The following is a 27,123-nucleotide window of genomic DNA, read 5'->3' on the forward strand; positions in this document are numbered from 1 at the left end:
AAAAGATGGCAAATTTATATCAAATTGTGGTACAGGAATGAAAACGTTTAAGGCTGTGTTTGACTTTATAACAGAGATGATCAGTATGAACATTGAGGTTATAAATTCTATTCTGGGTAAGACGCAAGCTGAATTTTTAAATAGCGGAACATGTTTCACATTTGAGAGCTGCATCATCGAAAATCCTGGGTATTTATAGCAGTAACTGATTTTCACTTAGAGGCTGGTGGAAGCAGTCACCTTTTAGCTGCTGTAAAAGGCTGTCATTGGTAGACTTTAAAAAAAAATTCTGTATATCCAAATTAGGTTCCTCTGCAAACGTGTTTAAATGTTCAAAATTTGAAGTCGGATGTAAAGAGTGTTATTTTTCTGAACCACACATGACTGAACAGTGATTTTTAAAAAAAAATTATATAGCATTTCATTCTGTTTTTTAAAAAAAACTTCCCACTGAATTTATTTCATAGAATGCTACTTAGCTGAGTTTCAAATTATACCTTTTTTAGAGGTACAATCTTAAACTCCTGAATATTTTTATGCATGAAATAGACTGCCAACCCTTTGTACTAGAGGCTATGTAGTGCCTATGGAACCATGGATCACCATCTCCAGGAAAGCAAAGAGCAAATCAGCCAAGAAAATGATTTGAAAATTTGTACAAGTGATGTATGAAAAAATGTATGGTACCATAGGATCATGTTATGAAGCTGTTGTGTTCTTTTCCTTAGGATTCAACATTGGAGTTCAAAGATTGTGCAGAGCGGACTGACCTTATGGTAAGAGAGTCTCCTGTTTCTGCTTGGCAGATTTCATTTGGTTGTCAGTAAATAGATGTCCACATCTATTCCACATGTTTAAAGATGTAGTGTCAACTTCAGGGTTTCTTTTATCATTGAACATGTACTTTTCAGTCTTTGGTGTTAATGTTTGAACAGTGAGATTTGTAATGCCTGAATGTTGTAAAGTAGCTGAATTAATATCTTCAAACCAGCTACTAAAAATGGTGATTATCTTTTTAAAGTAACTTCCTCGCCCCTTTAAAAAGGTCTGATTTGTTGTCACTATTACATAGGTTTAATGGCACTTATTTATGTAACAAAAACTGATACCAATAGGCCATTGATTTTTTGCTAATGACTCTGCTGTCTATTTCCAGCATTTTTAATTTGATACAGAAATGTGCAGCTTCTACCACCTGACACTTGTCAATCACTTATATTTGCAATTGAATGCAATTTTAAAAAAAAGCTTGTGAAAAGAACTCACAAATTTCCTGATATTTATTTCTGAGCAACCCATAGTGTGAATGGAGTTTCACACACTACAGAAAACATCAAAAGCATTGCTACAGGAAGTCCTGTGTAGAATGTTGGAAATTAACATAGTCATACTAGTGTTTATGTTGGCTGTTCACTGGAGCTCTCTATTTCAACACTTTGTCCTGTCCTGCATCCTTTTATATCTCTTTCAAATCTTCATCCAATTCTCTTTTATGTTATGATAATTCCTGCCTCAATTGCCAATTGTCAGAAAGAATTCTATATTGTGATAACCCACTTCATTCCTGTAATACGCTTTTACCACTGATTCATTAAACATCGGAAATAATTCACTGTTCACTCTTTCAAAACCTTGTAAGATATTGGAAACCTATGAAATCGACCTAATTTTCCTTGCAACACAAAGAGCTCTTTTTTTCTGAGATTTTTCTGATCCTGGGCACCTGATTTAGGAAAGGATGTTGAAGTCCTGGAGAGAGTGCAAAGCAGATTTGCTGGAATGATACCAGGAATGAGGAATTTTAGATCCAAGGAAAGATGAGAGAAATTAGGTTTATTCTTCTTGGATGAGAGAAGATTAAGAGGCTACCTTCCTGAGGTGTCTGAAATTATGAACAATTCTGACAGGATAGAGAAGGATATTCTGTTTCCACTGGTTGGTATGTTGATAACTAAGGGTCACAATTTCAAGATTGCCAACAAGATAGCTAGGAGTGAAATGAGGAGAAACTTCTTGACTTAATTGTTAGGATTCAGAGTGTGTTGCCTGGTAGAATGGTGGAGGCAGATTCCATGAGAGAGAGCTGAATATATATTTGGAAGTGATGAATTTAGAGGGCTTTAGAGATGGGCTGGAGATTGGGACTAACTGACTAGCTCTTTCATGAGCTGGTATAAACACGATGGGTCAAATGGTCTCCTTCTGTACTGTATCCTATATTTGGTGCATCAGATTCCTAGTACCATTTAAAGGTAAAGGGGGTTGGTTAGCTCGTGGTTAGCCAGTAGTTGGCTAGTGGCATTGGTCACATTGTGGTGTATTTATGACAAAGTGAAACCCTTTAATTGACTAATAGATGAGTTGGCTTATCTAGTAAACAAATCAAGGAGATCCTGGGCTTTGCAGAGTCAGCTGATCTCAGCCAGAACAGGAGTATGCAGCATGGCTTTCTCATCAGGAGGGGCAGGCCATCAGAGTTTTGTTTGTAAGCACCACCCAGGAACCTCTGCTGGCAGTGCACATGTGAACCTTGGATAATGGACAAGGTCAGGCTTAACTGATATCCAACATTTATCCTTTAATCAACACACACAAAATAGATTATGTGGTCACTTAGCTCATACTTGTTTGGGGCCTTTGCTTTCTTCAAGTTGACACCTGTATTATGGTGATTTCATTCCAGAATATTGATTTAACTGGGAGAAGTTTGAGATGAGTATAGATCACACTGACCTTGATCACCAATTATCTGGCACTGAGGAATGGAGCACAGAGGAACAAGTTGGAGAGCAGAAGTTTAGAATGATCATTGCTGGTTGTGAAGAGAAAGGGATCTTATCTAATATGACTGCTGGGAGTATTCTGATTTGTGATTCACTGTGTGAGGTGCCGCATCCTCTTTCCCGCACTCCCTACCACCAACCACTGGGTCCAATTTCTAGTCAGAAGGCTGCAGGACACCCTGTGAAATTAGTTCAGATTGAAAATCCAGATACATTAAGCAACAGTTTTCATCCTGTGACTGTAATCATTTGGATGTGAGATTCCTGATGTTTTCATTTGTACATTTTAGGAACGGGAGCTTGCCACTCACGAGTGCTGCACCTGATTTCAATGTTCCTTTAAATCATTCCTGCACAAGGTTACGAAGAAGTTGTAATCTGTCTTTCTCTTTTTTTTAACTCTGACTTTTATTCCCTCTACCTGCTGCCTTTTGCCTCCCATCATCTTCACTCTTACCCTATACCTCCCACTGGGAGACAGATTGTACACCATCTTTCTGTTAGTGTTCAGCAACAGCACAACGCTCTGAAGTATTACCAAATTTGTCATACTGGTGTAAGGAAATGTAGGTTCAAATGTGAAATATCTTTTTTAAACAAGCGCATTTCGGCTCATATGCTGGTAGTATTAGAATATTTGTTTAATTTGGAGGAGATTTTCACTTGAGCAATTATTAATTCAAGGTACAGCACCCCATCATAACTGATGCCCCAGGTTGGGTTAGTAATTGAGTTCAGTAACGTATGGTTGAGAGTGTAAATGAAAGCTAATGCCATTGAAATTGTAGTGAGGTAGAAGAGCTTCAGGCAGCAGTCAAATCAATTTAATTCTGAACTCCTGCTTCTTACATCACTTCAGGCACTGACCCCACCTTCCCCTCCTCTTTGTGTCCCCCTTACCCCCACGCGCGCGCTCTGTGGCCCCTTTGCCCCTGGACTTTCATGATGTGTGTAACCTTCTATAATTTTGATACTCTGTCTGTTTCCCATCTGTTAGTTTTAAATGCTTCCAATACTAGGGCTGCTTGTTACCAAGTATTGTTTTAAATGGTGCAGTGACAGAGGAGTTAATTTGAAGTTTATTTTAATATGTGACTTTAAATACAGCTCCATCAATTATCTTCCGCCATCTGGTAATTCAGTCCATTTGGCTGTGTGAGTAGGGAAGGCAAGTTTGGTTTATACTGGAAACCCCACCTGGGGAGCAGGGAATGCTATCAGTTAACTGTAGCTTTGCAGATAATTGGATTCACAGGCTGCAGATGGACAAGTGAGCCATTGGGGATAAAATGAGCGGAAATTGCTTCATTGTGCATGTTTACTAAGTAGAATCAAGATCTATATTATGAAGTTCTTTTTTGAGAGTAGTGTCGATATCTCTCTCGAATGTTTTGCTATGTATGGAGGGAGAGGGAGGGAAGGGAGCTTTCCACTTCAGCAGTAGGAAAACTGGCGGCAGTAAAACAAGACTCAGCCTTTTGTTCTAGTCCGGTAGCTCCCAGATCAAATCTTCAGAGGCTTGATAGATTAAGTATGAGCACCTTGTTGACAAACTTTTTTACAGTCTTAACACTTGTTGACACCGACAGATAAAATTGTGATGTTCCAAGGTCGTGATAAACCTTGAGTCTCCCTGGTCCAAATCTAATTTGAATAATTGCTTGCAGGCATGTTGAATTACTTAATCTGTCTGATGGCATTAGAATCATTGCGCCAACAGTTATGCACAGCACCTTGCCCCTTGGTCCGTTGTAGCTTGACTGACATTGTTCCAGGTCAGTAAGGATGTAGTCTGTGCTTACAGTTGGCATTTGTACAGAGTGCAAGGATTTCACTGAGAGTGAATAATTGACATTACTGGATTCAGCTCTTCATAATCTGTCAAGCTCCTGTTACAGAGATTTACAATTCTCTGTCAGATTCTGACTTTTCTGTATTCATCTTGCAGTTTGAATACGTGGATGATCCTGAAGTGTTGAATAAACTTTCATCTGTTTTGGAGTAGTTAAAATACTATTTGTTTGGTGATGGAGGTTTTCTCCAAAACAAAAAATGACAAGTGCTGTAATAGAGTTCTTTTGGATTATGAAGGGACTAACAACAGCCTGACAACAGAGAGCTTCCTTCCCATTCCTCAGGTGCAGCAAGACTGCAATAGGCTTAATGTGCAAAGTATTCCGAACTCTGATCACTCAAGTTTAAAAACACACTTATCTCTAAAACGAGTCACTTGTTTGTGAATTCCCTTACCTCTTGCCTGAACTTTTCATGGATGTGTAAAACTATGACAGTATAGATAGAGTAAACAGGAAGAAACCTTCCCCTTCGTGGAGTGATCAGTGACCAGTGGGCACAAGAAGGAGCAGGAGGTTTAGAGGGGACGTGATAAAGATTTTTCACCCAGTGTGTGTTTGGAATCTGGAACTCCCTATGTTAAGTGTGGTAGAAGCAGAAATCGTATAACATCTAAGAAGAATTTACCTGGATATTTGTGATGCGAAGACATACAAGGGTATGGGCCAAGTGCTGGAAAATTGGATTGGAATTGTCAAATGGTTGTCTTTGACTGGTGCAGATTTGATGGTCTTTTTCTGTGTTTGCAGACCTCCATAACTAATGTCATTTTAGGTCTACCTATAGCGAGTGGACTGCAGTAATTTAAGAAGGCAACTCACCACTACCTTCTGATGGGCAATAAGTGCTGGTCCAACCATTGGTATTTTCTCCCACAACTGAATACGAAAACGTTAGGGGATCTAGCCTGGGACAATGTCACCTGTGTGGCTCATAAGCTTTCACACGAGGGGATACTGAAAGTTGAGGGTACTATACTTGGAGGAAAGTGCAGGAGCATCATACTGGCGCTATCTTAAGCTCCACAGTCTGGGAAGGAAGCTTCATTGAACCTGGAATATGCATTCCCAACTTTCCCTGGACTGCCTGCAATAGAAATATTAAGAAAGATATGACAAAATGGGGCTTTTTTCATTGGTACAATGCACATTTTAGTGCTTATTGCTAAAATTGTTTCTAATCATGAAAAGGTGGAAGAATAAATACAACAGTGCTAGTGGCAGTTCAGTATTCTGGAATAACTATAATTTTAAATATAACAAGTTAGAACTGAGCAAGATAAACTTCCTTAAAAAGGAATTCTGAAGTTAATTCTCTTGGAGACAGTAAAGACTGCAGATGCTGGAAGCCGGAGTCTATAAACGTGGACCTGGATAAACAAAACGGGTCAGACAGCATCAGAGGACTTGGGAAGTCCATGTTTTGCCTGAAACATTGGCTTTCTTGCTCCTCTGATGTTGTCTGACATGCTGTGTTTGTCCAGCCCCACGTTTATTGACTCTTAATTCACATGGACTTCAGTTCTAGGGTTAAGTACAAACTATGACAGTATTCAAATAGTTGGTTTGAAGGAAAAGGGGAAAAGTGAATGAGTAATGTAGATAGGACTGTTTGTTTATAGGGAGGATAAGTGCCAAACTGAGTTGGTTAGGTTGAATGGCCTGTTTTTGAATTCTATTTGCCGTATAGCTTTAAGGAAAGGAAATTGGGAGGTAAGAGGCAAAACATTTGAATGAATGGGGTCGTTTTGAATTTGTTACAGTGTTCCCTGTGTTAGGACTCAAATGTTTAATTCTGTTTGAAAGTGATCTGGATTTGGAAAGAAACAAATGTATCCTAGTTTTCAAATGGCATGAAACTGTGTGATTTCATGATTGTGAAGGAAACAAACGATTGCAAAGGAAGCTATTAAGAAAGTGGTAAAGGTGAGAGCAGGTGAATTTGAACAAGGTATTAGTTTGCACAATTTTGATGCAATAGTGGCAGATGTTGTCCAATCTAAGCATTCTTGTTGGAAGGGTTCAGGTACAAAGTTACCAAAAAAACTAATAGAAGGCAAGACATTAGAAGAGGCATGAAATGTAAATATTTAGTAAGTACTAATACAGCTTTACAGCATACTGGTCACATCACCATTGGAATATTCTGTTCAATTTTTGCCATCCAAGATTAAGAAAGGGTGCACTAATCTTTAGAATAAGTTGTAGAATGTCATTCGAGGAACAGACCACGGTGAACCAAATTTTCGGCATCGACCTAAGCCTGGGAACTATAGGCCAGTGAGTCTGACAAAGGTGGTGGCTAAGTTGTTGGAGGGGTTTTGGAGAGAAAGGGTTTACATGTATTTGGAGAGGCAAAGACTGATTAGGGATAGTCAACATGGCTTTGTGCGTAAGAAATCATGTCTCACAAACTTGATTGAGTTTTTTAAGGACATAACCAAGTAGATTGAGGGTGGAGTGGTAGACGTCTACATGGAGTTTAATAAATCCTTTGACAAGGTTCTGCATGGTGGAGTAATTAGTAAAGTTAGATCACATGGGACTCGTGGAGAGCTTGCAAAATTGGCTTGACAGTAGGACACAAGGTGGTGTTGGAGGGTTGTTTTTCAGACTGGAGGTCTGTGACCAGTGATGTTCCACAGGGATCTGTGCTGGGTCCACTGTTGTTTGTAATTTATACCAACAATTTGGATGAGAATGTAGGAGGCATAGAGTCATGCAGCATAGAAAGAGGCCGTTCAGCCCACCATGTCTATGCTGACCAAGAAATACTAAACTTATACTAATTCCATTTATCTGCGCTTGGTCTAAAACCAATACCCTGGCATTTTAAATGCTCATCCAGATACTTCCTAAATGTTGAGAAAATACCTGCTTCCACCACACTCCCAGACAGCACGTTCCTCAATTTACCACCCACTGGACAAAAAAAATCTTTTTCTCAGATCTCTAAACTACTGGCTCCTCACCTTAAATGAGGAGCCCTTTAGTCTGGTGAGTAAGTTTGTGGATGAGACCAAAATTGGTGATATAGTTGACAGTGAAGAAGGTTATCTAAGTTTACAAAGGTATCTTGACAATTGGGCCAATGGGCTGAGGAGTGGCAGATTGAACTTAATTTGGATAGATGTGTGATGTTGCATTTTGGTAAAACAGACAAGGGGGTGACTTAGAGTTAATGGTAGTGCCCTGGGTAGTATTGTTGAACAGAGATACCTAGGGGTTCAGGTCAATAGTTCTCTGAAATTTGTGTCACAGGTAGACAGGGTGTTTAAGAAGGCATTTGGCATGCTTGCACACTGCTCAGATCATTGAGTGTAGGAGTTGGGATGTCATGTTGAGGTTGTAAGGACATTGGTGAGGCCACTTTAGTAGTAGTGTGTACAGTTTTGGGTGTCCTGCTCTAGGAATGATATTATTAAATTAGAAAAGGTTCGGAAAAGATTTACCGGGATGTTGCCAGGACTGGAGGATTTGAGTTATAAGGAGAGGCTGGATAGGCTAGGACTTTTTTCACTGGAGCGTAGGAGGTTTATAAAATAATGAGGGGCATAGATACAAATTTTCACGAAGATAAAGTGAATAGCAAAGGTCTTTTCCCTTGGGTGGGGGTGTTCAAAACTATAGAACATATTTTTAAGGTGAGAGTAGATAGATTTGAAAGGGACCTGAGGGGCAACTTTCCACACAGAGCGTTGTTTGTTTGCGGAATGAACTGCCAGAGGAAATAGTAGATGCAGGTACAGTTACAACAGTTAAGATATTTGGATAGGTGCATGAATAAGAAAGATTTGGAGAGATATGGGCCAAACTTAGGCAAGTGGGACTAGTTTAGTTTGGGAAACTTAGTTGGCATGGATGAGTTGGACCGAAGGGTTTATTTCCGCACTGTATGATTCTATGGCACAGACTAAAGGACTATTTTTGCAATGTCGACATCTATGACTATGACAGAATAAAGCTTATAAGAAATTGGTGGTGAGGAGGCTCAGTTGTGACTTGATATTTAAAATGAAAACATTTGGCAGTGGAAGAACAGCTCTTTCTTCTAGAAGGGGAATCATTTTATAAACCTCCTATGCTCCAGTAAAAAAAAAGTCCCAGCCTGTCCTTATAACTCAAATCCTCCAGTCCTGGCAACATCCTGGTAAATCTCTTCTGAACCTTTCTTCTAGAAGGGAGACAACGTGCTCCTCTTGTAGCAGTGGGTGATTTGTCAACTTTCAGCATGTTCTCGTCTCTGTGCTTTCAGTAATTGGGCCAAGGCACTCAGCTGAGAAACGATTATTGCTGACTGTAAAGCCTGGGACTACCAAGATGCTGCCAGACCTGCTGAGCTTTTCCCGCAATTTCTGTTTGTTTTTAAGCCTGGGACTGTGTCTGTTTGCCTGTTGATAAGGTGGATTAGATGACAGATATGTGACTGATGATACTTCTGCCTGAGCCATAAACTAACTTAAGTAAAGCCTATTAGATGAAGCAGGGATCTGTTAAGGTAGCTACAAAGAACTGTTATTTAAAGCAGATTGCCTTTAAGTAACAGCTGAAGTAAAAAAGTTTTTTGTTTTTGAAATCTAATAGTAATTTGGCACTTGTATTTTTACAAAAAATATACTGAAGAGTATTTAAGTGGCCACGCTCTGGCACCTTTATTAGTAACAGAGGCTGACAGGTGGTAAGTAGCAAGTGGCAAACAATGACCTTTTCCAATGAGAGAATATAATTGTCTCCCTTTTGACATTCAGTGGCATTACCATCATGGATTCTCTCGTTATCAGCATCCTGAAGCACGCTATTGACCACAAACTAAACTGGACCACTCCAGTTTAGACTGTGTTTTTAAGAACATATCAGTAGCTAGGAATTCTCTTGAGTAACTCCTGTCCTGAGTCTCCACTGCCAGTCCACTAGCTACAAGGCACAAAGTCAACAGTGTGATACGATACTCTCCATTTGATTGGATGAGTGCAGCCTCAGCACAGGCAGCTTGCTTGATTTGCATCCCATTCCTTAAATTTAACATCTGTTCCCTTCATCAGTGATACACAGTGACAGCAGTGTGTATTATCTACATGATGCAATGCAGCAACTCACTAAGGCTCCTTTGACTAGCTTCTAAACCAACCATCTAGAAGGACAAAGATAACATGTAGGAAAACCACCACCTGCAAGTTCCTGCCAAACCATGTACCATCTTGACTTGGAAATATGTCACTGTTCCATCAATGTTGCTGGGTCAAAATCCTGGATCTCCCTCCCTGATACACAATGGGTGTGCCTGTGTTACGTAGATTGAGTTCAGAAGATGGCTGAGCAACACCTTTCGAAGGTAATTGTGATGTAGAGCCAATACTGGCCTAGGTAGAGACACACACCTCTTACATTATAATAGTAAAAAGGTGACTGATTAATCGTAGAATCATAGAATCCCTACAGTGTGGAAACAGGCCCTTCGGCCCAACAAGTCCACACCGAACCTGAAAGCATCCCACCCAGACCCACCCCGCTATAATCCAACAAATCTACACATCCCTGAACACCACGGGCAATTTAACACAGCCAATCCACCTAGCCTGCGCATCTTTGGATTGTGGGAGGAAACCGGTGTACCTGAAGGAAACCCATGCAGACACAGGGAGAACGTACAAACTCCACACAGACAGTCGCCTGAGGGTGGAATTGAACCTGGGTCCTTGGATTTAGTGCATTGTGAAGTCTGGAAAGTGATTATGATTGCAATATGTGAGATACAAATAATATGGGCATTTTTAAAGTTCATTAATTAAATTTAGGCGTCTCTGGCTGGGCCAGCACGAATTGTTGAGAAGGTGTTCTAAGATGCCTTTTTGACCAGTGGCAGTCCATATGCTATGTTTATTAAGAAGGAACACAATTGACAGAAAAAATGGTCTTCCAAAGTTGTTTTTTGTCTGTCAGTCTTGGTCTTTATGATTATACTGTTGTCAATGACTGACAAGTTTGTTGAGCTCCACCAAACTGAATGCATGCTGGGAGTTGGTATAGAGCACAATTACTAAATTGGCATTTAAATCCAAAAGTTGGTATGAAAAGCTGCCTAGATGAAATTGAAGAGTGCTCATTAACATATGGTGCTCAATGAGTGATGCTGGCAAGCATTTAATAGTCATCTCTGTTTGACCTAAGAACATTAAAAAAGCTCCAATATCCCATTGGATTGCAGGCCCTTGTGGATCAGATCAAGTCAAATGGTAGGTTCGTTGCTCTAAAGAACATCGATTGCCTTTTTGGGTTATTTATGACAATCAGAAAACTTGGTCATATTTTTGTTGTGCTGGCCCACAACTTGCTGAATTTATAAAATTTAATTGAATGACTTTTGGGTTGCTGCCCAGTACCATGACCAATGAGTTAGAGCACTAACATTATCAGTCACATTCCATTGAAAATGGTGGTGACCAACCAGACACTAACAGGAGAAGGATGCTTTGTGAACATCCCCATATTCGACTGTAGTGGAACCCAGCATGTGAGCACAAAGCAAAAGCTGAATTGTTTTCAGGCATACTTGTTCAAAAGGGTAACAGTAGACAATACAGTTTGGACTGACTGTGAGACGCCACACCATCTTAACAACTTTTAGCCAATTCGGTTTGCTCTGCGTGACATTAATATGCAACTCATTGTGCTGGAAGCAAAGATCCTGGTTCTGCTTTTCAATTTAATCCGTTGCTGCTCATACCTTCCTTGGTTAGACCTAAGCAGCGGTTCTTCTATGTTTTGTTCAAAATTGTAGAAAGCCCTGGTTAGACCTTAGCTAGGATCTTAAAGGAAGTGGCTGCAGAGATAGTGCATGAATTAGTTGTAATCGAGCAAAATTGCTTGGATTCTGGAAAGGTCTCAGTGTCTTGGAAAACCACAGATATAACTCCCCTGTTGAAGAAAAAGGGAGACAGAGAATTAAGCTGTAGGCCAGTTAGCTAAAAGTCTGACATCAAGAAGGTGTCAGACCTCATTTTTTAAAGAGGTAGCAGCAGGCCATTTAGAAAAATGCATCTGGCAGAGTCAACTTGGTTTTGTGAAAGTGAAATCAGTTTAAAAGTTTTTTAAAGAGCTATTTTGAGGATGCGGATGAAGGGGAGCCAGAAGAGTTGGTGCATTTGCATTTCCCACAGTGCCATCGAAAAGGTTATTGCTAGCTAACAACTCATGGTTTAGGGAGTGATATACGAACATGAATGGAAGATTAACGAGCTACCTGGCAAAATATTGGAATACGTAGGTCATTTTCTGATTGGCGAATTAGAGTGTCATAAGGATCAATACTGGGGCCTGTATTATTTAGGATGACTATTCTTGAGTGAAGGAACTGACTATTGCAGCCATTTCTACTAATGATAAACAGGTAGGAAAGCAATTTGTGAAGAGGTGCCAACATTGTTAGAACAAGTGAGTGGAGGGGGGGAAATTGTCAGGTGCAGAATGATATGGGGAAATGTGAGATTTTCCACTTTGGCAAGAAAATAGAAAAGCAGAATATTATTTAAATGGAGAGAGACTGCAGAATTTTGCAGTGGAGAGATTTGGGTGTCCTCATACATGAGCCTGTACAGTCAGTGTACAGATACTGCAAGAAAGAATATTTTTGTATTGAACTGCATGGGGAGCGGTTCTGGAAAGATGCGCTGAGTTATTTCCTGGAATGAAGGCCATATCTGATGGAGAAGATTTTAGCAGTTTGGGCCAATACTGTTTGGAGTTGAGATAAATGAGAGGGGATCATGTTGAAACTGGTATGATTCTGAAAGGACTGGACAGGATAGACTCTGAGAGGATATTTCCCATTGTGGGAATGTCTAGAACTTGGACAAAGTTTCAAAATGAAGGGTCATCTAGGATGAAAATGAGGAATTTCTTCTCCCAGGGCTTGTTTGTTACTGGAACTGTCTCCTGAAGACAGCAGTGGACACTGATCCATTGAATATATTCAAGGCTGAGTGGGACAGATTTTTGATTTTGTTAATGGTTATGGGGAGAGGTAGAAAAAAGTGGTCTTAATGTCAAGAATACTATTCTTTAGAATTAGTTATCACCTGAATTTGTTGATTTCACCACTGAATATGGAAGACTGTAAAGTGCCTAATTGAATTGGTTGCTTCTCACGATGTCGATCTTCATTGGAACAGTGAGGTTATAATGGGATGGAGAACTAAAAGGGCGAGTGATTGCAAGCTCAGGGTCAGGTTGATGCACTGAATAGTGATCACTGTCTGTGCTTGGCCTCCCTGCTGAGTAAGAAACTGTATTGTGAGCAATCAGTGCAATAATATTAGCAAATTACCACTAATGTTTTTATTTGTTCTTGGGATGTGAACATCTCCGGCTACAGCAATATTTATTGCCTATCCCTAATTTTTCAGTATAAGGGTCGACCATGTTGTGGATCTGAAGTTGCACGTAGGCTGGACCAGGTAAAGACAGCAGATTTCCTTTGCTAAAGGGCATTAGTGAACCATCTGGGTTTTTATGACAATTGACAGTGGTTATATGGTTCCCATTAGGTTAACTTTTTTTATTCCAGATTTTATAGAATTCAATTTCACCATCTACCATGATGGATTCGAATTCATGTTCCCAGACCAATAGCTTGGGGTTCTGGATTACTAGTCCAGTGTCATTACCACCCCACCACTAACTTCTCCTAATATTTGCAGCATTAGCAAATAGTACTAAATTGATATACGTACTAATAAATTGCTGTTTTGCTTGGGTGGAATGTTTGTGGAGAGCGGAAAGAGAGAAAGTGAAAAGGTATGTCTTGAATTTCCTCAGCTTCTTGGAGAAAGTGTCTTGGGAGGGACTGGAGAACAGTCCTTGTGGAGGAGAGGTATGTTTGATGGTCACATCATGCTGGAGGTGTGTAAGTGGTGGAGGATGTTCTGTTGAATGTGGAGGTGGTTCTGGGAGGCTATGTAAAGGATGAAAAGAGAACTGTAAAAATATAGAACAAATACAAATAAGCATCCTGTCAACCACAGGAAGGGGAAACAATGGAGAGGCAGTAGCTGGGACAATGAAATTATTTTTATTTGTCCTTAGGATCCGTGTGTCACTGGCAAGGCCAACATTTAACATCCACTCGTATTTTCCCTCAGTAGGTAGTGGTGTGTTGCCTTCCTGAACCACTGCAGTCCTTGTGGATGTGGTGTAGGTGCACCCACGGTGCTTTCTGTGTCCGTTTGATTCAAGTGAATTGCTCAGCTGATTCTGAAAGCAGTTGAAAGTCAATCAGATATTGAGAGTCTGAAGTCTTGTGTTAGTCAGACCATATGAGGTTGGTGGATTTCCTCACTTGTAGGTCATTAGTGAACAAGTTGCATTTTTATGACAATCTGGTTGATTTATAATTCCTAATGAGACTAGTTTATTCTTTCACATATGTGAATGAATTGAATTAAAATTCTCCCCATCTGCCAAAGTGAAATTTGTTCCCGTGGAGCATTGGTCTCGGCCTTTTGATTACTAGTCCAGTTACATTACCATTATGCTACTGCCCCTTTGGATGGAAGAAGGTGTAATTAGATTAACTGTGGGATCTGGGGTTACCTATTGAGGGTTTGCATTTTCATCCTCAGCCATTGGGTCACCAAAAGATACAAATACTTTCTTATGCTCAAAGCAAAACGGTTTTACCACCACCTTGACCTCCGCATTCCATTCTGCCCTCTTATGCTGTTTCTGCACTCTTCCATTGTGGAGGTGCAAAGATAATCCTTTTGGGAACAAACTCATTTCATTTATATTTTTGATCTTCTGTCTTGTTGAAACTAAATTGTCTTTTGGACCTCATTGTTAAATTTCACCATTTAGCAATGAAGAACATGGGGGATTTAGCCAGAGGAATCTGCGGAAGGTGACCAGTGTCAAAGCTTGTTTCAATTTTCTTCCAAATCATCCATTGAAGTGAAGAAATGTATTAGTTGGTTTCACGTGTACCTGTTGACAATGAAAGAATTTTGTAAAATTGTATAATGTTATGGCTTGTTTTTGACCCGACTGGAACTGCTTAACTGTGATCTCACTACACCAGTTTTTGATTTGTTCATGTATTTATTGCATCCAGCTGCTTGTTTTTGAAATTTGTCTTACCAGAGTCCTGGGAGATGATGAATCTTTTGGGAAAGCTCAGCTATCACATGTTTGCTTATTTCTGTATCTTTCATTGGGCATGTGTGCCATTACTTTAATTGTCTGGTATTAAAATTGCATTCACATTCTGGATGAAACTGTTTGAGATCTTAACCAAATATCTTGAGAAAGGCAAAATTCAAACAATTTGCACATTCTAACTTGTCTTCAAAATCTGGAAAATATTAATCTCAAGTACTTGCATTTTACCATTTCCATGCAATAATCATTTGTTGACTAGGAATTGAATGAATAGAAATGAAGTGTCAATTTGTAAAATGTGAACCAGTACATAGCATACAATTAGTGGGGGCCATGCACAGGTTATCTTTTACCATGAGAAACTATCCAGAGAGATTTAAACAAGGAAAATAAGTACAAATCTAGACTTATAATTGAGATGGTTGTATATTAAGAGGTTGCAACAAATACTGTAAAATAAAAGAAACACCCAGTCTAAATTAGTTCCTGTCTTGTTGGTTGATGTCAAATTGAGTGATCAGGTGTCTGTCCCAGCATTTGAGTGAGAAAATAAATTAGTTAGGGTCCTTGCTTCTGATCAGTTGCTTTTGCTGAAAATAGCGAAACTCCACGCGTAGCTTTGATGACTCTGTGGCTATAAAAGGAAATATTTCCTTTCTTCAAGTCTTGGAACCCATTGACAGTTTTCTATTTATCTAGGCTTACACAGGAAGAGCGGTCCCTTTGGTATTGTCCTACAGATGAATGCAGCTCCTGTAACTGTCCTCAATATGTATCAGCACTTTAGGAGAGTGAAACAAAAATAAAATGAAATTCAGTATTCTTTTAGCTGTAGTCTCCGGAGGTATTTATGAACACTTGCTGTGCTAAGCAGGGTAAATTGTTTTATTCAGATTTTTAATTTTTAAAATAGTTTCTAATTACTGTTTCAGCCAACTAGTTTGGAATTGTTTTCCTAAGCTTTTTTTACCAAAAATAATTTTGTTTTACAAGGGGTAATTTTGCTTTTGGATGAAGGAATAATATTGTTGGCTGATCTGTAAGTAAACCTACCACGTCCAGATGATATAATGCAGACTGGCTAGATACAATTCATTTCCTTTAGACATGTGTATTGTTGAGGGCAACAATATTCTTCCATCCCTAATTGTCTATGAGAAGCTCCATTCTTGAACCACTACAGTGTGTGTGGTAAAGATACACCCTGTTATGAAACTTGCTTTTTTTAGAACAAAAACAAGCATGTCTAGTGAGAATCCACTTTGGTTCTTTACAGTATTAAAAACCAGTGTGAATTTCTTGAGGCCTGTTCTTTCACAAATGGTTTTCCTTGCTGTAAAATATTAATTAAATATATTTTGAAGAAAAATCACCCTAATTAGCTATATTTGGAATAAAATGTAGTGTTACAAATATACTGCCCGACCTATCTTTTCAAAAGTCACCCAGCAAGTGTCCAAGCTTTGGAAGCAGTGGAGAGCAAGGGCATGAGGGTGATCTATAGTATCAACCAACTAAGTTATAAAAAAAACTTAAACGTCCTGTTAATTTTGAAAGAAGGTTAATGTTGGACTACCTCATAATTCCGTACAGGATATGAAATGAATAATTCAGAATTCATCCATAATTTGAGTACGTGAGGACAGAGTGCAAAAGTAGCAGTCAAGAAGTTTGGGGCTATTAAAAGGAGCAATTCAGGTGATTCATATTTAGAATGAATTTCTGGGGAGGAAAATGGAGGTAAAATTGGAGTTATTTAAGAATGTGAATACTGCTGTGGAGAAGGGGAAAATTAATATTTCTGAGAGAAAATATCCAAATGAGCTGAATTGCTTCAATTTTTTGCACTTACCTTTGGGTTATTTGATTACCACAAAACCGCTTCTGTAGGTTAAATGACAAAGGATATGTTTCTCCACAGGATTTTGACTGTGGACTTTTTTCTTAAAAAGGCAAGTTGTTCAGGGAGCTACTGTAGGGTATTCTACATGTCTTGGGAAATCAGGTAATAATTTCCTTTTGTGCAAGTTTCTTTGCAAATAGTAAAAAATGATAGATTCCTTAAATAAATAAGTGCCTTGTGTTTATTCAGTGAAGTAATGATACCTGGTTTGCTACTAGAGCATATTTTGAATTGTTATGCTCCATGTGCAACAAAGTATTCAAAGAATGGACTTCCACAACTGTAGGGGAACTCATCACCTTCCCTGAATTCCACCCTCTTTGGATATCCCTCTAGGAGTTGGTATTTTTCAACGGTATTTGTTGCCCCACCTTGAGAAAAGTAAGGTTTACAGCAAATCCTGAAGCAGTTTGTGTCCATATGCAGCAAGGCCTAGATAAAATCCAGGTTCGGGCTAATGTAACAAATAACATTTTTATACTGCAAGCAGAATCAGGCAATGACCATTTCCAACAAGAGAGAATCTGTCACCAGTTGGCATCCAATAAGTCACCATAGTTCAATCCCTCCCTATCAATATCTAGAAGGTTACCATTGACCAGTAATTGAACTGGATTAACCATACAAGTACAGTGCCTACAAAACCAGATCAAAGGCTAGAAATTCTGCAGCAAGCATCTCACTTTCTGTATCTGCAGCGTCTGTCTGTCCATCATCTACAAGGCACAAGTCAGAAGTATAATAGACTGTTTTCTACTTGCCTGGATGAGTGCAAGTCCAACAACACTTAAGTTTGGCATCATCAAGGACAAAGCAGCCTGCTTCATAGGCACTCAATCCACCATCTTCCACTTTTATTCCCTTCTGACTCCGTGGCAGCAGTGTGTACCATCTACAAGACATGCTGCAGTAATTCATCAAGGCTTCTTTGACAGCTAAGACCAAACTGAAGTTTGCCTCCCAGTCGTACACTATACTGACTTGGAACTATATTGTCATTCCTTCATTATTGCTGGGTCAAAATCCTGGAACTCCCTTCCTAACAACACTGTGGCTGTCTCTACACTCCAAGGACTGCAGCAGTTAAAGAAGGCAGCTTACCACCATCTTCTCCAGAGCTTATCAGTTAGAGAAGATCAGTAAATTCATCTGATGAGCAAATTTAAAACAAAATAACTGCACCAAATAATGCTGAGTATCACTTCAAATTTTAGCAATCTCTCTCCAGGTTAACTGTAGCAACTTTCAATTACATCATGTTTCCTGGTGTTTCATACTGGATGACAAGAGTTCGAGCTGTAATAAAAGATTAAGCAAAATTATTTCAGATTGTGTTTAGGAATAAAATCTTTATTTCAAAATTCAGCATTAAGTTTTCATCCCCTTTCAGATTACTTGAATGGTTTAGAGAATCTTGAGTGCAGTGACCCTTTTGAACAGTTTGTGTGTGAATTGATTTTGATTTGTACCGAAGTGTAGCTTGTTGTAAGTAGGTCAGTAAAAGACAGGCATCTATTCAAAAAGCCCTAAGTAATTCATCTCCTTACATGGGAGAAGACTGTATGTCTTTTCTTCTTATAGCTGATTCTGACATTATTTTGGCATGCCTGTTTCTATGACTTTTGTTTGACTATATTTGTGTTAGTTCAGGATATAGAGGAAGAATGGGTAATTGCTAAATTGTACCTGGATACTTAAGATAGTGGAAAGTTGCTACTTTGGAAAATGCTTTGCCATATGCTTGCTTTTCTTGATTTCGAGAGGTGTGTGTCTCAAGGCAAATGTGTTAGCTATGAGCAAATGACAATTCTTGCTTTCTGAATTCTGACTTGAGACGATTGTATTTATTTTTTTAAAATAAGCACTATGTCCCTGTAGCAGAGAGTTCAGCCTAAACTTATCTGCACCAGGTTACATACAAAAGTTTCGAGCTTATCATAAGCGCTGAATTTCCTTTCTTTTTGGGGGAAAGGCATTTATCATTTCACTTTGCCATATCTGCACCTTACATAGGTGCTCAATAAGCAAATCCTATTAATGAAACCACTTTGCTGATAAATACAGGAACTTTTGGAACTGAATCTTTACACACATTTCAACAGAACATTTTTGTTATTTTTAATTGTGAATTGTTATCTCTAAGGTAATTCGGGTAGTAAGTGTTTAATTTTGGTGCTTTCTGTTTACCTATTGAAATCTTTATTTGCCTTTTTTCCAACATTCTTATTCAAATAAGAAGCTCGACTTTATTTTAAATCCACTAACCATTCCTATACAGCAATGATAGCTACCTCATGTTCCTTGTGTTTTTCCAGTTGTGCAGCATTTTCACTGAAACAACTGTCAGTCACACTTAGTTACTGATATTCCAACTCATTTTAGTACCAATGTATTAGACTGTTGCTGGCAGTAATTTTACACTGATTAAAGCGGAAAAACAGTTAGAGTGGCACACCAGGTAAACAATGCATGTTGCATATACTGAACCATTCATGTGTGCAATGCTGTAAAATTTTGTCCATGGCCTGTGTGGATTTTACATTTTAGTGACCATAAGGGAATAACTGTTAGACTCAGTATCCCTAGTCAGTGAAAGGGAAAGAATTTGGATTCAGTCTAATGCTCTTTGCAGTGGGATTCAGTTCTATGTGGTTACTGGATGAAGGCAGATTTGAACTTGCCTCCGCAATAAAGTAGGGATTATTGAAGGCATTTTATCCGAACTAATCTATGCAGAAATTTGGTGCCCAATTATTCTTACCTTGTTCCAAACAATAATCTCTTGTGTGACTGATAAATGAACAGTACTCACCTAAGGTATGTTGTTGATCTTTTTCTGATGGGTAACTTTTCCAACTTTGTGCCCTTGCATGGATTGTAATGCTATAACTGTTGAGCCTGTGGATGATGAGCAGATTTGATATCTGTGCTTAACTGTGTTTGTGATAATTCTCAGATGCTGACCTGCTCTTGTAGCCATAGTATTAATATGGCTGGTCCAGTTCAGTTTCTGCTCAATGGTGATTTGGTGGATTCAACTACGGTGATGCAATTGAATATCAATAGAAGATGGTTAGATTTCCTTATGTGGGAGATGGGCAGAATTTATTTATTCCAATTATTTTAACATTATGTTTATATGCTTATAATTTCATTGCATTTTTGTCAGCTGATTTCTTGTAGTGTATGCAATTAAGGCTAGGGGACTCGGAAATAAATATTGGTATCTTGAAGGCAGTCCATTTTACAGAAGAGGAAGTGCTAGAGGTGTTAAAACATAAAGGTGAATAAATCTCCAGGACCTGATCATGTATATCTGAGGGCATTGTGGGAAGTCAGGGAAGAAATTATGGGGCCCCTAGCAGAGATATTTATATTGTCTACAGCCATGGGTGAGGTACTGGAGAGTGGCTAATGTTGTGCCTTTATTTAAGAAAATCTGTAAGGAGGAGCCTGGGAACTATAGATTAGTGAACCTGACATCAGTGGTAGGTAAATGTTTGAGGGGATTCTGGGAGATAGGGTTTACATGCATTTGGAGAGTCAAGGATTGATTAGGGATAGAGAGCATGGTTTTGTGCATGGCCAATCGTATCTCACAAACTTGATTGAGTTTTTTTGAGGACGCAACCAAAAAGATTGAGAGCAGAGTGGTAGACTGTCTACATGGACTTTAGTAAAGCCTTTGACAAGGTTCTGCATGGTGGAGTAATTAATAAAGTTAGATAATATGGGATTCAGGGAAACCTTGCCAATTGGATGCAAAATTGGCCTGATTAAAGACTGGGTGGTGTTGGTTGTTTTATGGACTTGGAGGCCTGTGAGCAGCAGTGTTCTGCAGAGATTGGTGCTAGGTTCACCTTTGTTTGTCATTTATATGAACAATTTGGATGAAAATTTAGGACCCTTGGTTGTAAGTTTGCAGAAGACACCAAAATTGATGGTATAGTCGATGGTGAAGGTTATCTAAGATTACTAAGTTATCTTGATCAATTGGGCCAATGGGCTGAGGAGTGGCAGATGGAGTTTAATTTGTATAAATGCAAAATACTGCATTTTGGTAAAACAAACAAGGGCTGGAGTTATACAGTTAGTGGTAGAGCCCTAGGTAGTGTTGTCAAACAGAGAAATCTAGGGGTTCAGTTCTAGTTCTTTGAAACTTGCATCACAGGTAGCCAGGGTGTTTAAGAAGGCATTTAGCATTCATTGTCAGACCATTGTGTATAGGAGTTTGGATGTCATGCTGAGGTTGTACAGAATGTTGGTGGGGCCATTTTTGGAGGCCTTTATACAGTTCTGGTTGTCCTGCTGTAGGAAAGATATTATTAAATTGGAGAGGGTTCTGAAAAGATTTACCAGGATGTAGCCAGAAATGGAGGGTTTGAATTCTAAGGAGAGGTTGGATAGACTGAGACTTGTTTCACTGGAGTGTAGGAGGTTGAGGGGCGACCTTATTGAAGTTTATAAAATAATAAGGGGCACAGATAAGGTGAATAACAAAGGTCTTTTCCCTAGAGTCAGAGAGTTTAAAACTAGAAGGCATATTTTCAATGTGAGAGGAGAAAGATTTAAAAAACATCTGAGGGGCTACTTTTTCACTCGGAGGATGGTTAGTATGTGAAATGAACTGCCAGACGAAGTAGTGGATGCTGTTTCAGTTACAACATTTAAAAGATATTTGGGTAGGTACATGAATGGTAAAGGTTTAGAGGATGTAGACCAAAGACAGGCAAGTGGGACTAGTTTAGTTTGGGAAATTTGGTTGGCATGGATAAATTGGACTGAAAGATCTGTTTCCATGTTGTATGACTCTATAATACCTGTATGCAGTCAAGTGGTGCAGTGGAGATTGGATTACATTGTTACCAGAGTTTGAGACTGTAGGACATTGGATGGGATATAAGATTGATGGGGACTCCAAAAAAAAGATATAATGAAGCTATGGAAGTTTTTTTTTTTGTTGAGGTTTATCTCGAGCAGCTGTGTGCTCTAGGTTTCTGCGCTTCAGGAACAGTGATCACCATCACCTCTGTCTAGAGGGTCCTTAAGTCAGTAGAAGATACTGTTTGGTCCTTGCTGGCCTTTCAGTACAAGGATTTGTTCTCAACTGAATGTTGCAGAATGGCACATTCCAAAGCCCAGGTTTTTGTGCTGAGGGAAGCACTAAAGCTTGTGCCAAATAAGCACAATGGGGAAAATTCTCAGATAGTAGGAACTGCCGATGCTGGAGTCTGAGAGTACAAGGTGTGGAGCTGGATGAACACAGCAGGCCAGGCAGCATCAAAGGAGCAGGAAAGCTGACGTTTTGGGTCTGGACCCTTCTTCAGAAAATTCTCTTCCTGAGACCTTTCAGCTATAGTAAATTGAGGGTCTGGAAACTGTAGAACCTCTCAAGCCGTGTACCTTTAAAAGAATTGAAGTGTGTTCTGGGACATTCCAAAATGGAACATATTGTACAGTATAATAAAAAGTTTTATTCTATTGCACTTAGTGTAATTTTCAATTTGAGATGGTTTACCCTCAAGCTTTATGCCTGACATGGAACGTATGTTATAAATATCAAAAAGTATTGCAATTGTATTGAGGCGCTAGAATAGAGCACACTTAGTGGAGGCAAAAATTAAATTTTATTGCACTTTCTGTAAGTTTCAAGTGTTGTAATATACTTTTGCAAATTTTCCAAATAAACTACACTGTGTATTTGGGAGAAAAACAACTAGGTTTGATGCCTTTGGAGATGGAGTTAGTGGCAGTGGGTGAAGATGGATGAGCACAACTTGGTGTGGGAAGATCATGGGTGGCAGGTCTTTCATCAATTTGGAGTTCATATTGAGAAATTCAGAAATTTTAGCAAAGAGAATATTTGGAATATTGAGCTTTTTTGTAAGGCAAGTATAGGTGAGAGGTTTTGAAGGTGAATTTGATCAAACCGAGCACTCCCCCATTTCTGAAGAAGGGTCCCGACGAGAAACGTCAACTTTCCTGCTCCTCTGATGCTGCCTGGCCTGCTGTGCTCCTTCAGCTCGACAGTGTGTTATCACTGACTCCAGCATCTGCAGTTCTTGCTATCTCTGACCGAGTTACAGTGCTTGGTTCACGTTGAATATTGGACAAGAAGGGAGTCTGAGGCAGTGGGTCAAAGCTTTTGAGGCATTAGTCTCCCCACTGTTCATGTGGAAAATTCAGTATCTCACAAAGAACAAAGAGAACAAAGAAAATTACAGCACAGGAACAGGTCCTTTGGCCCTCCAAGCCTGCGCTGATTCAGATGCTCTATCTAAACCTGTCGCCTATTTTCCAAGGATCTGTATCCCTCTGCTCCCTGCCCATTCATGTATCTGTCTAGATACATCTTAAATGACGCTATCGTGCCTGCCTCTACCACCTCCGCTGGCAACGCGTTCCAGGCACCCACCATCCTCTGCATAAAGAACTTTCCACGCATATCTCCCTTAAACTTTTCCCCTCTCACCTTGAAATCGTGAGCCCTAGTAATTGAGTCCCCCATTCTGGGAAAAAGGTTCTTGCTTTCCACCCTGTCTATACTTTTCATGATTTTGTAGACCTCAATCAGGTCCCCCCTCAACCTCCGTCTTTCTAATATAAATAATCCTAATCTACTCAACCTCTCTTCATAGCTAGCGCCCTCCATACCCGGCAACATCCTGGTGAACCTCCTCTGCACCCCCTCCAAAGCATCCACATCCAATGTGGCGACCAGAACTGTACGCAGTATTTCAAATGTGGTCGAACCAAAGTCCTATACAACTGTAACATGACCTGCCAACTCTTGTACTCAATACCCCGTCCGATGAATGAAAGCATGCCATATGCCTTCTTGACCACTCTATCAACCTGTGTTGCCACCTTCAGGGTACAATGGACCTGAACACCTAGATCTCTCTGTGCATCAATTTTCCCCAGGGCTTTTCCATTTACCGTATAGTTCGCTCTTGAATTGGATCTTCCAAAATGCATCACCTCGCATTTGCCTGGATTGAACTCCATCTGCCATTTCTCCGCCCAACTCTCCAATCTGTCTATATTCTGCTGCATTCTCCGACAGTCCCCTTCACTGTCTGCTACTCCACCAATCTTAGTGTCATCTGCAAACTTGCTAATCAGACCATCTATACCTTCCTCCAGATCATTTATGTATATCACAAACAGCAGTGGTCCCAGCACAAATCCCTGTGGAACACCACTGGTCACAGTTCTCCATTTTGAGAAACTCCCTTCCACTACAACTCTCCGACTCCTGTTGCCTAGCCAGTTCTCTATCCATCTAGCTAGTACACCCTGGACCCCATGAGACTTGACTTTCTCCATCAGCCTACCATGGGGAACCTTATCAAACGCCTTACTGAAGTCCATGTATATGACATCTACAGCCCTTCCCTCATCTATCAACTTTGTCACTTCCTCAAAGAATTCTATCAAGTTGGTAAGACATGACCTTCCCTGCACAACACCATGCTGCCTATCACTAATAAGCCCGTTTTCTTCCAAATGTAAATAGATCCTATCCCTCAGTATCTTCTCCAGCAGCTTCCCCACTACTGATGTCAGGCTCACCGTCTATAATTACCTGGATTATCCTTGCTACTCTTCTTAAACAAGGGGACAACATTAGCAATTCTCCAGTCCTCCGGGACGTCACCCGTGCTCAAGGATGCTGCAAAGATATCTGTTAAGGCCACAGCTATTTCCCCTCTCGCTTCCCTCAGTAACCTGGGATAGATCCCATCCGGACCTGGGGACTTGTCTACCCTAATGCCTTTTAGAATACCCAACACTTCCCCCCTCCTTATGCTGACTTGACCTAGAGTAATCAAGCATCTATCCCTAACCTCAACATCCGTCATGTCCCTCTCCTCAGTGAATACCGACGCAAAGTACTCATTAAGAATCTCACTCATTTTCTCTGACTCCTTGCATAACTTCCCTCCTTTGTCCTTGAGTGGGCCAACCCTTTCTCTAGTTACCTCTTGGGTCCTTATGTATCAATAAAAGGCTTTGGGATTTTCCTTAAACCTGTTTGCTAAAGATATTTCATGACCTCTTTTAGCCCTCTTAATTCCTTGTTTCAGATTGGTCCTACTTTCCCGATACTCTTCCAAAGCTTCGTCTGTTTTCAGTCGCCTAGACCTTATGTATGCTTTCTTTTTCCTCTTTGCTAGTTTCACAATTTCACCTGTCATCCATGGTTCCCTAAACTTGCCCTTTCTATCCCTCATTTTCACAGGGACATGTCTGTCCTGCACTCTAAACAACCTCTCTTTAAAAGCCTCCCACATATCAAATGTGGATTTACCCTCAAACAACTGATCCCAATCCACATTCCCCAGCTCCTGTCAAATTTTGCTATAGTTGGCCTGTGACTTGACTTTGGACAAGCAATTTGAAAACGCAGATGAGTATAGAGTCAAGGTGGGTGATAAAACTGAGCGTCACCAGTACATATGCTGTCCCATAGTAACCTGTCCCATAGCAAATTATATTGCTATCAGGAAAAATGGGGATCCAAATTACCTTGGTGCTTGCAGAGGTAGCCATTTTGCAGTCTTAGGAAATGTCATTGTAAAGTACATGGAAGAATCAAATGAAACAAAAACCATTGTGGAGAATGGATTGGTCAGCTGTGTAGGAGAGGGTAGAACCATGTAGAGAAGTCTAAACAGAGTTTAAGATCATTTTGCCCTTGGTTTTGTATTAAGTGTTTACTACAACAAACAAACCTAATCCAACTGCCTTACTGTCTGCTTGAGGGGAGGATTAGCTTACTTGGTTGCTAGCTATGGTTTGTCGCAGTGAGCTAGTCACGAGAATGGCCCCAGCAGATTGGAAATTAGCAAATGTAATACCACGTTCAAGATAGGAGTGAGAGAAAGGTAAAAGGGGAACTATGAACCAGCTAACTTGACATCAGTTGTTGGGAGTTGTTAAAATCCATGATGAAGAAAGACTTAATGCACATAGAAAACCATTGCATGAACAGATGAATGTCAGCAGAGTTTTATGAAAAGGAAAATCATGTTTGAAAAATATATTCAAATTTTTGTTTGAAGTAAAGGGTAGTATAGATGTAGGGGAACCAGCAAATATTGTGTCCTTGGGACTACCAAAAGGCATTTAATAAGGTGTCATCCAAAAAGTAAAGATATACAATAAGAGCTCATTGAGTTAGAGATGATAATTTGGAATAGATGGGGGATGGTTAATGGACAGGAAGCAGAGGGTAGGATAATGGGCATCTTCAAGTTGACAGGTTGTGACTAGAGGAATATTAGTGCTGGGATGTCAGCTATTTGCATTCTAAATAATTTGGTTAAAGACTGAGAGTAATTTAAGGCTAACAGTACCAAGCGAAGTGAAAATATAAGCTGTGTGAAGGATACACAAAATGCAGAGAGATATGGGCAAGTAAAGGGAGAAGTCAGAGTGGCAGATAAAGTATAATGTTGGTAATGTTGAGCTTAATGGTCATAAGTATAGAAAAGCATTTTTTTAAAAAAGACAAAATGTTGATACTCTGAGGATCTTGAATGTACTCTAATGAGGAATAAAGATGTAGCATTCAGGTGCAACAAGGAATCAGAAATGCAACTGACATGTTGGCCTTTATTGCAAAGGAATTGGACTAGAACAGTATGGAACTCTTGTTACAATTATGAGGGGTGTTGGTGAGACTACAGTTGGACTTCTATATACAGTTTTAGTTTAAACATTTAAGGAAAGATACACTCTTATTAGAGATGCTACAGCAAATATTCACTAGATTAGCTACTGGGTTGAGAGGGTTGCCCTTTGAGAGGTTGAATAAATTGGCCTTGGGGTCTCTGGAGTTTAGGAGAATCCGAGATGATCTCATTGAAATAAACAAGATCCTGAAGGGGCTTGACGAGGTCAATTCTGACAGGTTTTTACTCGCTGAGAACACAGACACCTTCTCAGGATAAGTGGTTGCTCAGTTAAAAGTGAGATGAAAAGTTTATTCACTGAAAGGGTGCAAATCTTTGGAATTCTCAATTCCAGAAGGTTGTGGCTGTTCTATCATTGTGTATACTTAAGGCTGAGATAGATTTTTGGTCCCTCAAGAAGACACTAGACAGTGAACACGTGGAAAATGGAGTTGAAGCCCTAGATCAAACATAATAGTATTGAATGGCCGAGCAGGTTTGATGGGCTGTACAGTTCACTGCTACTGCTATTTCTTTTCTTGTGCTCTTGCATCACAATCACAAGATGTTATTGGTGGCCAGCCAGGACTATATTTGTGCTGTCGTAGAGCAGAAGCCAACCTGAGAGAACTTAAATAGAGAATATAGTGAGAGTTGACTGAAGGTAAAGATATATGTTTTGGGAAGAAAATGAAAGAATAAGGGGTATTTCGAGCATAGTCAGGAGATTTGAATTCTCTTCCCCCCCCCCC

The 27,123-nt window shown here is 39.7% G+C and overlaps 1 protein-coding gene across 3 annotated transcripts in view; it reads left to right on the plus strand.

Annotated features, from left to right (window-relative positions):
• The first annotated feature begins 728 nt into the window (after window positions 1-728).
• Window positions 729-27,123, plus strand: part of LOC109931731 (RNA binding protein fox-1 homolog 1-like) — a 230,887-nt gene continuing 204,492 nt past the window's right edge. For 2 of the 3 annotated variants that reach the window (XM_048617749.1, XM_048617748.1), the window contains exon 1: window positions 730-776. In XM_048617749.1, the coding sequence (XP_048473706.1) occupies window positions 774-776 (3 nt within the window). In that variant the 5' untranslated portion in view covers window positions 730-773. Of the gene's footprint in view, window positions 777-27,123 lie in introns of all 3 variants that reach the window. The other variant, XM_048617752.1, reaches the window with a different exon arrangement.

The sequence above is a fragment of the Rhincodon typus genome, chromosome 37 (assembly GCF_021869965.1).
Source record: "Rhincodon typus isolate 14 chromosome 37, sRhiTyp1.1, whole genome shotgun sequence".
Lineage (NCBI taxonomy): Eukaryota > Metazoa > Chordata > Chondrichthyes > Orectolobiformes > Rhincodontidae > Rhincodon > Rhincodon typus.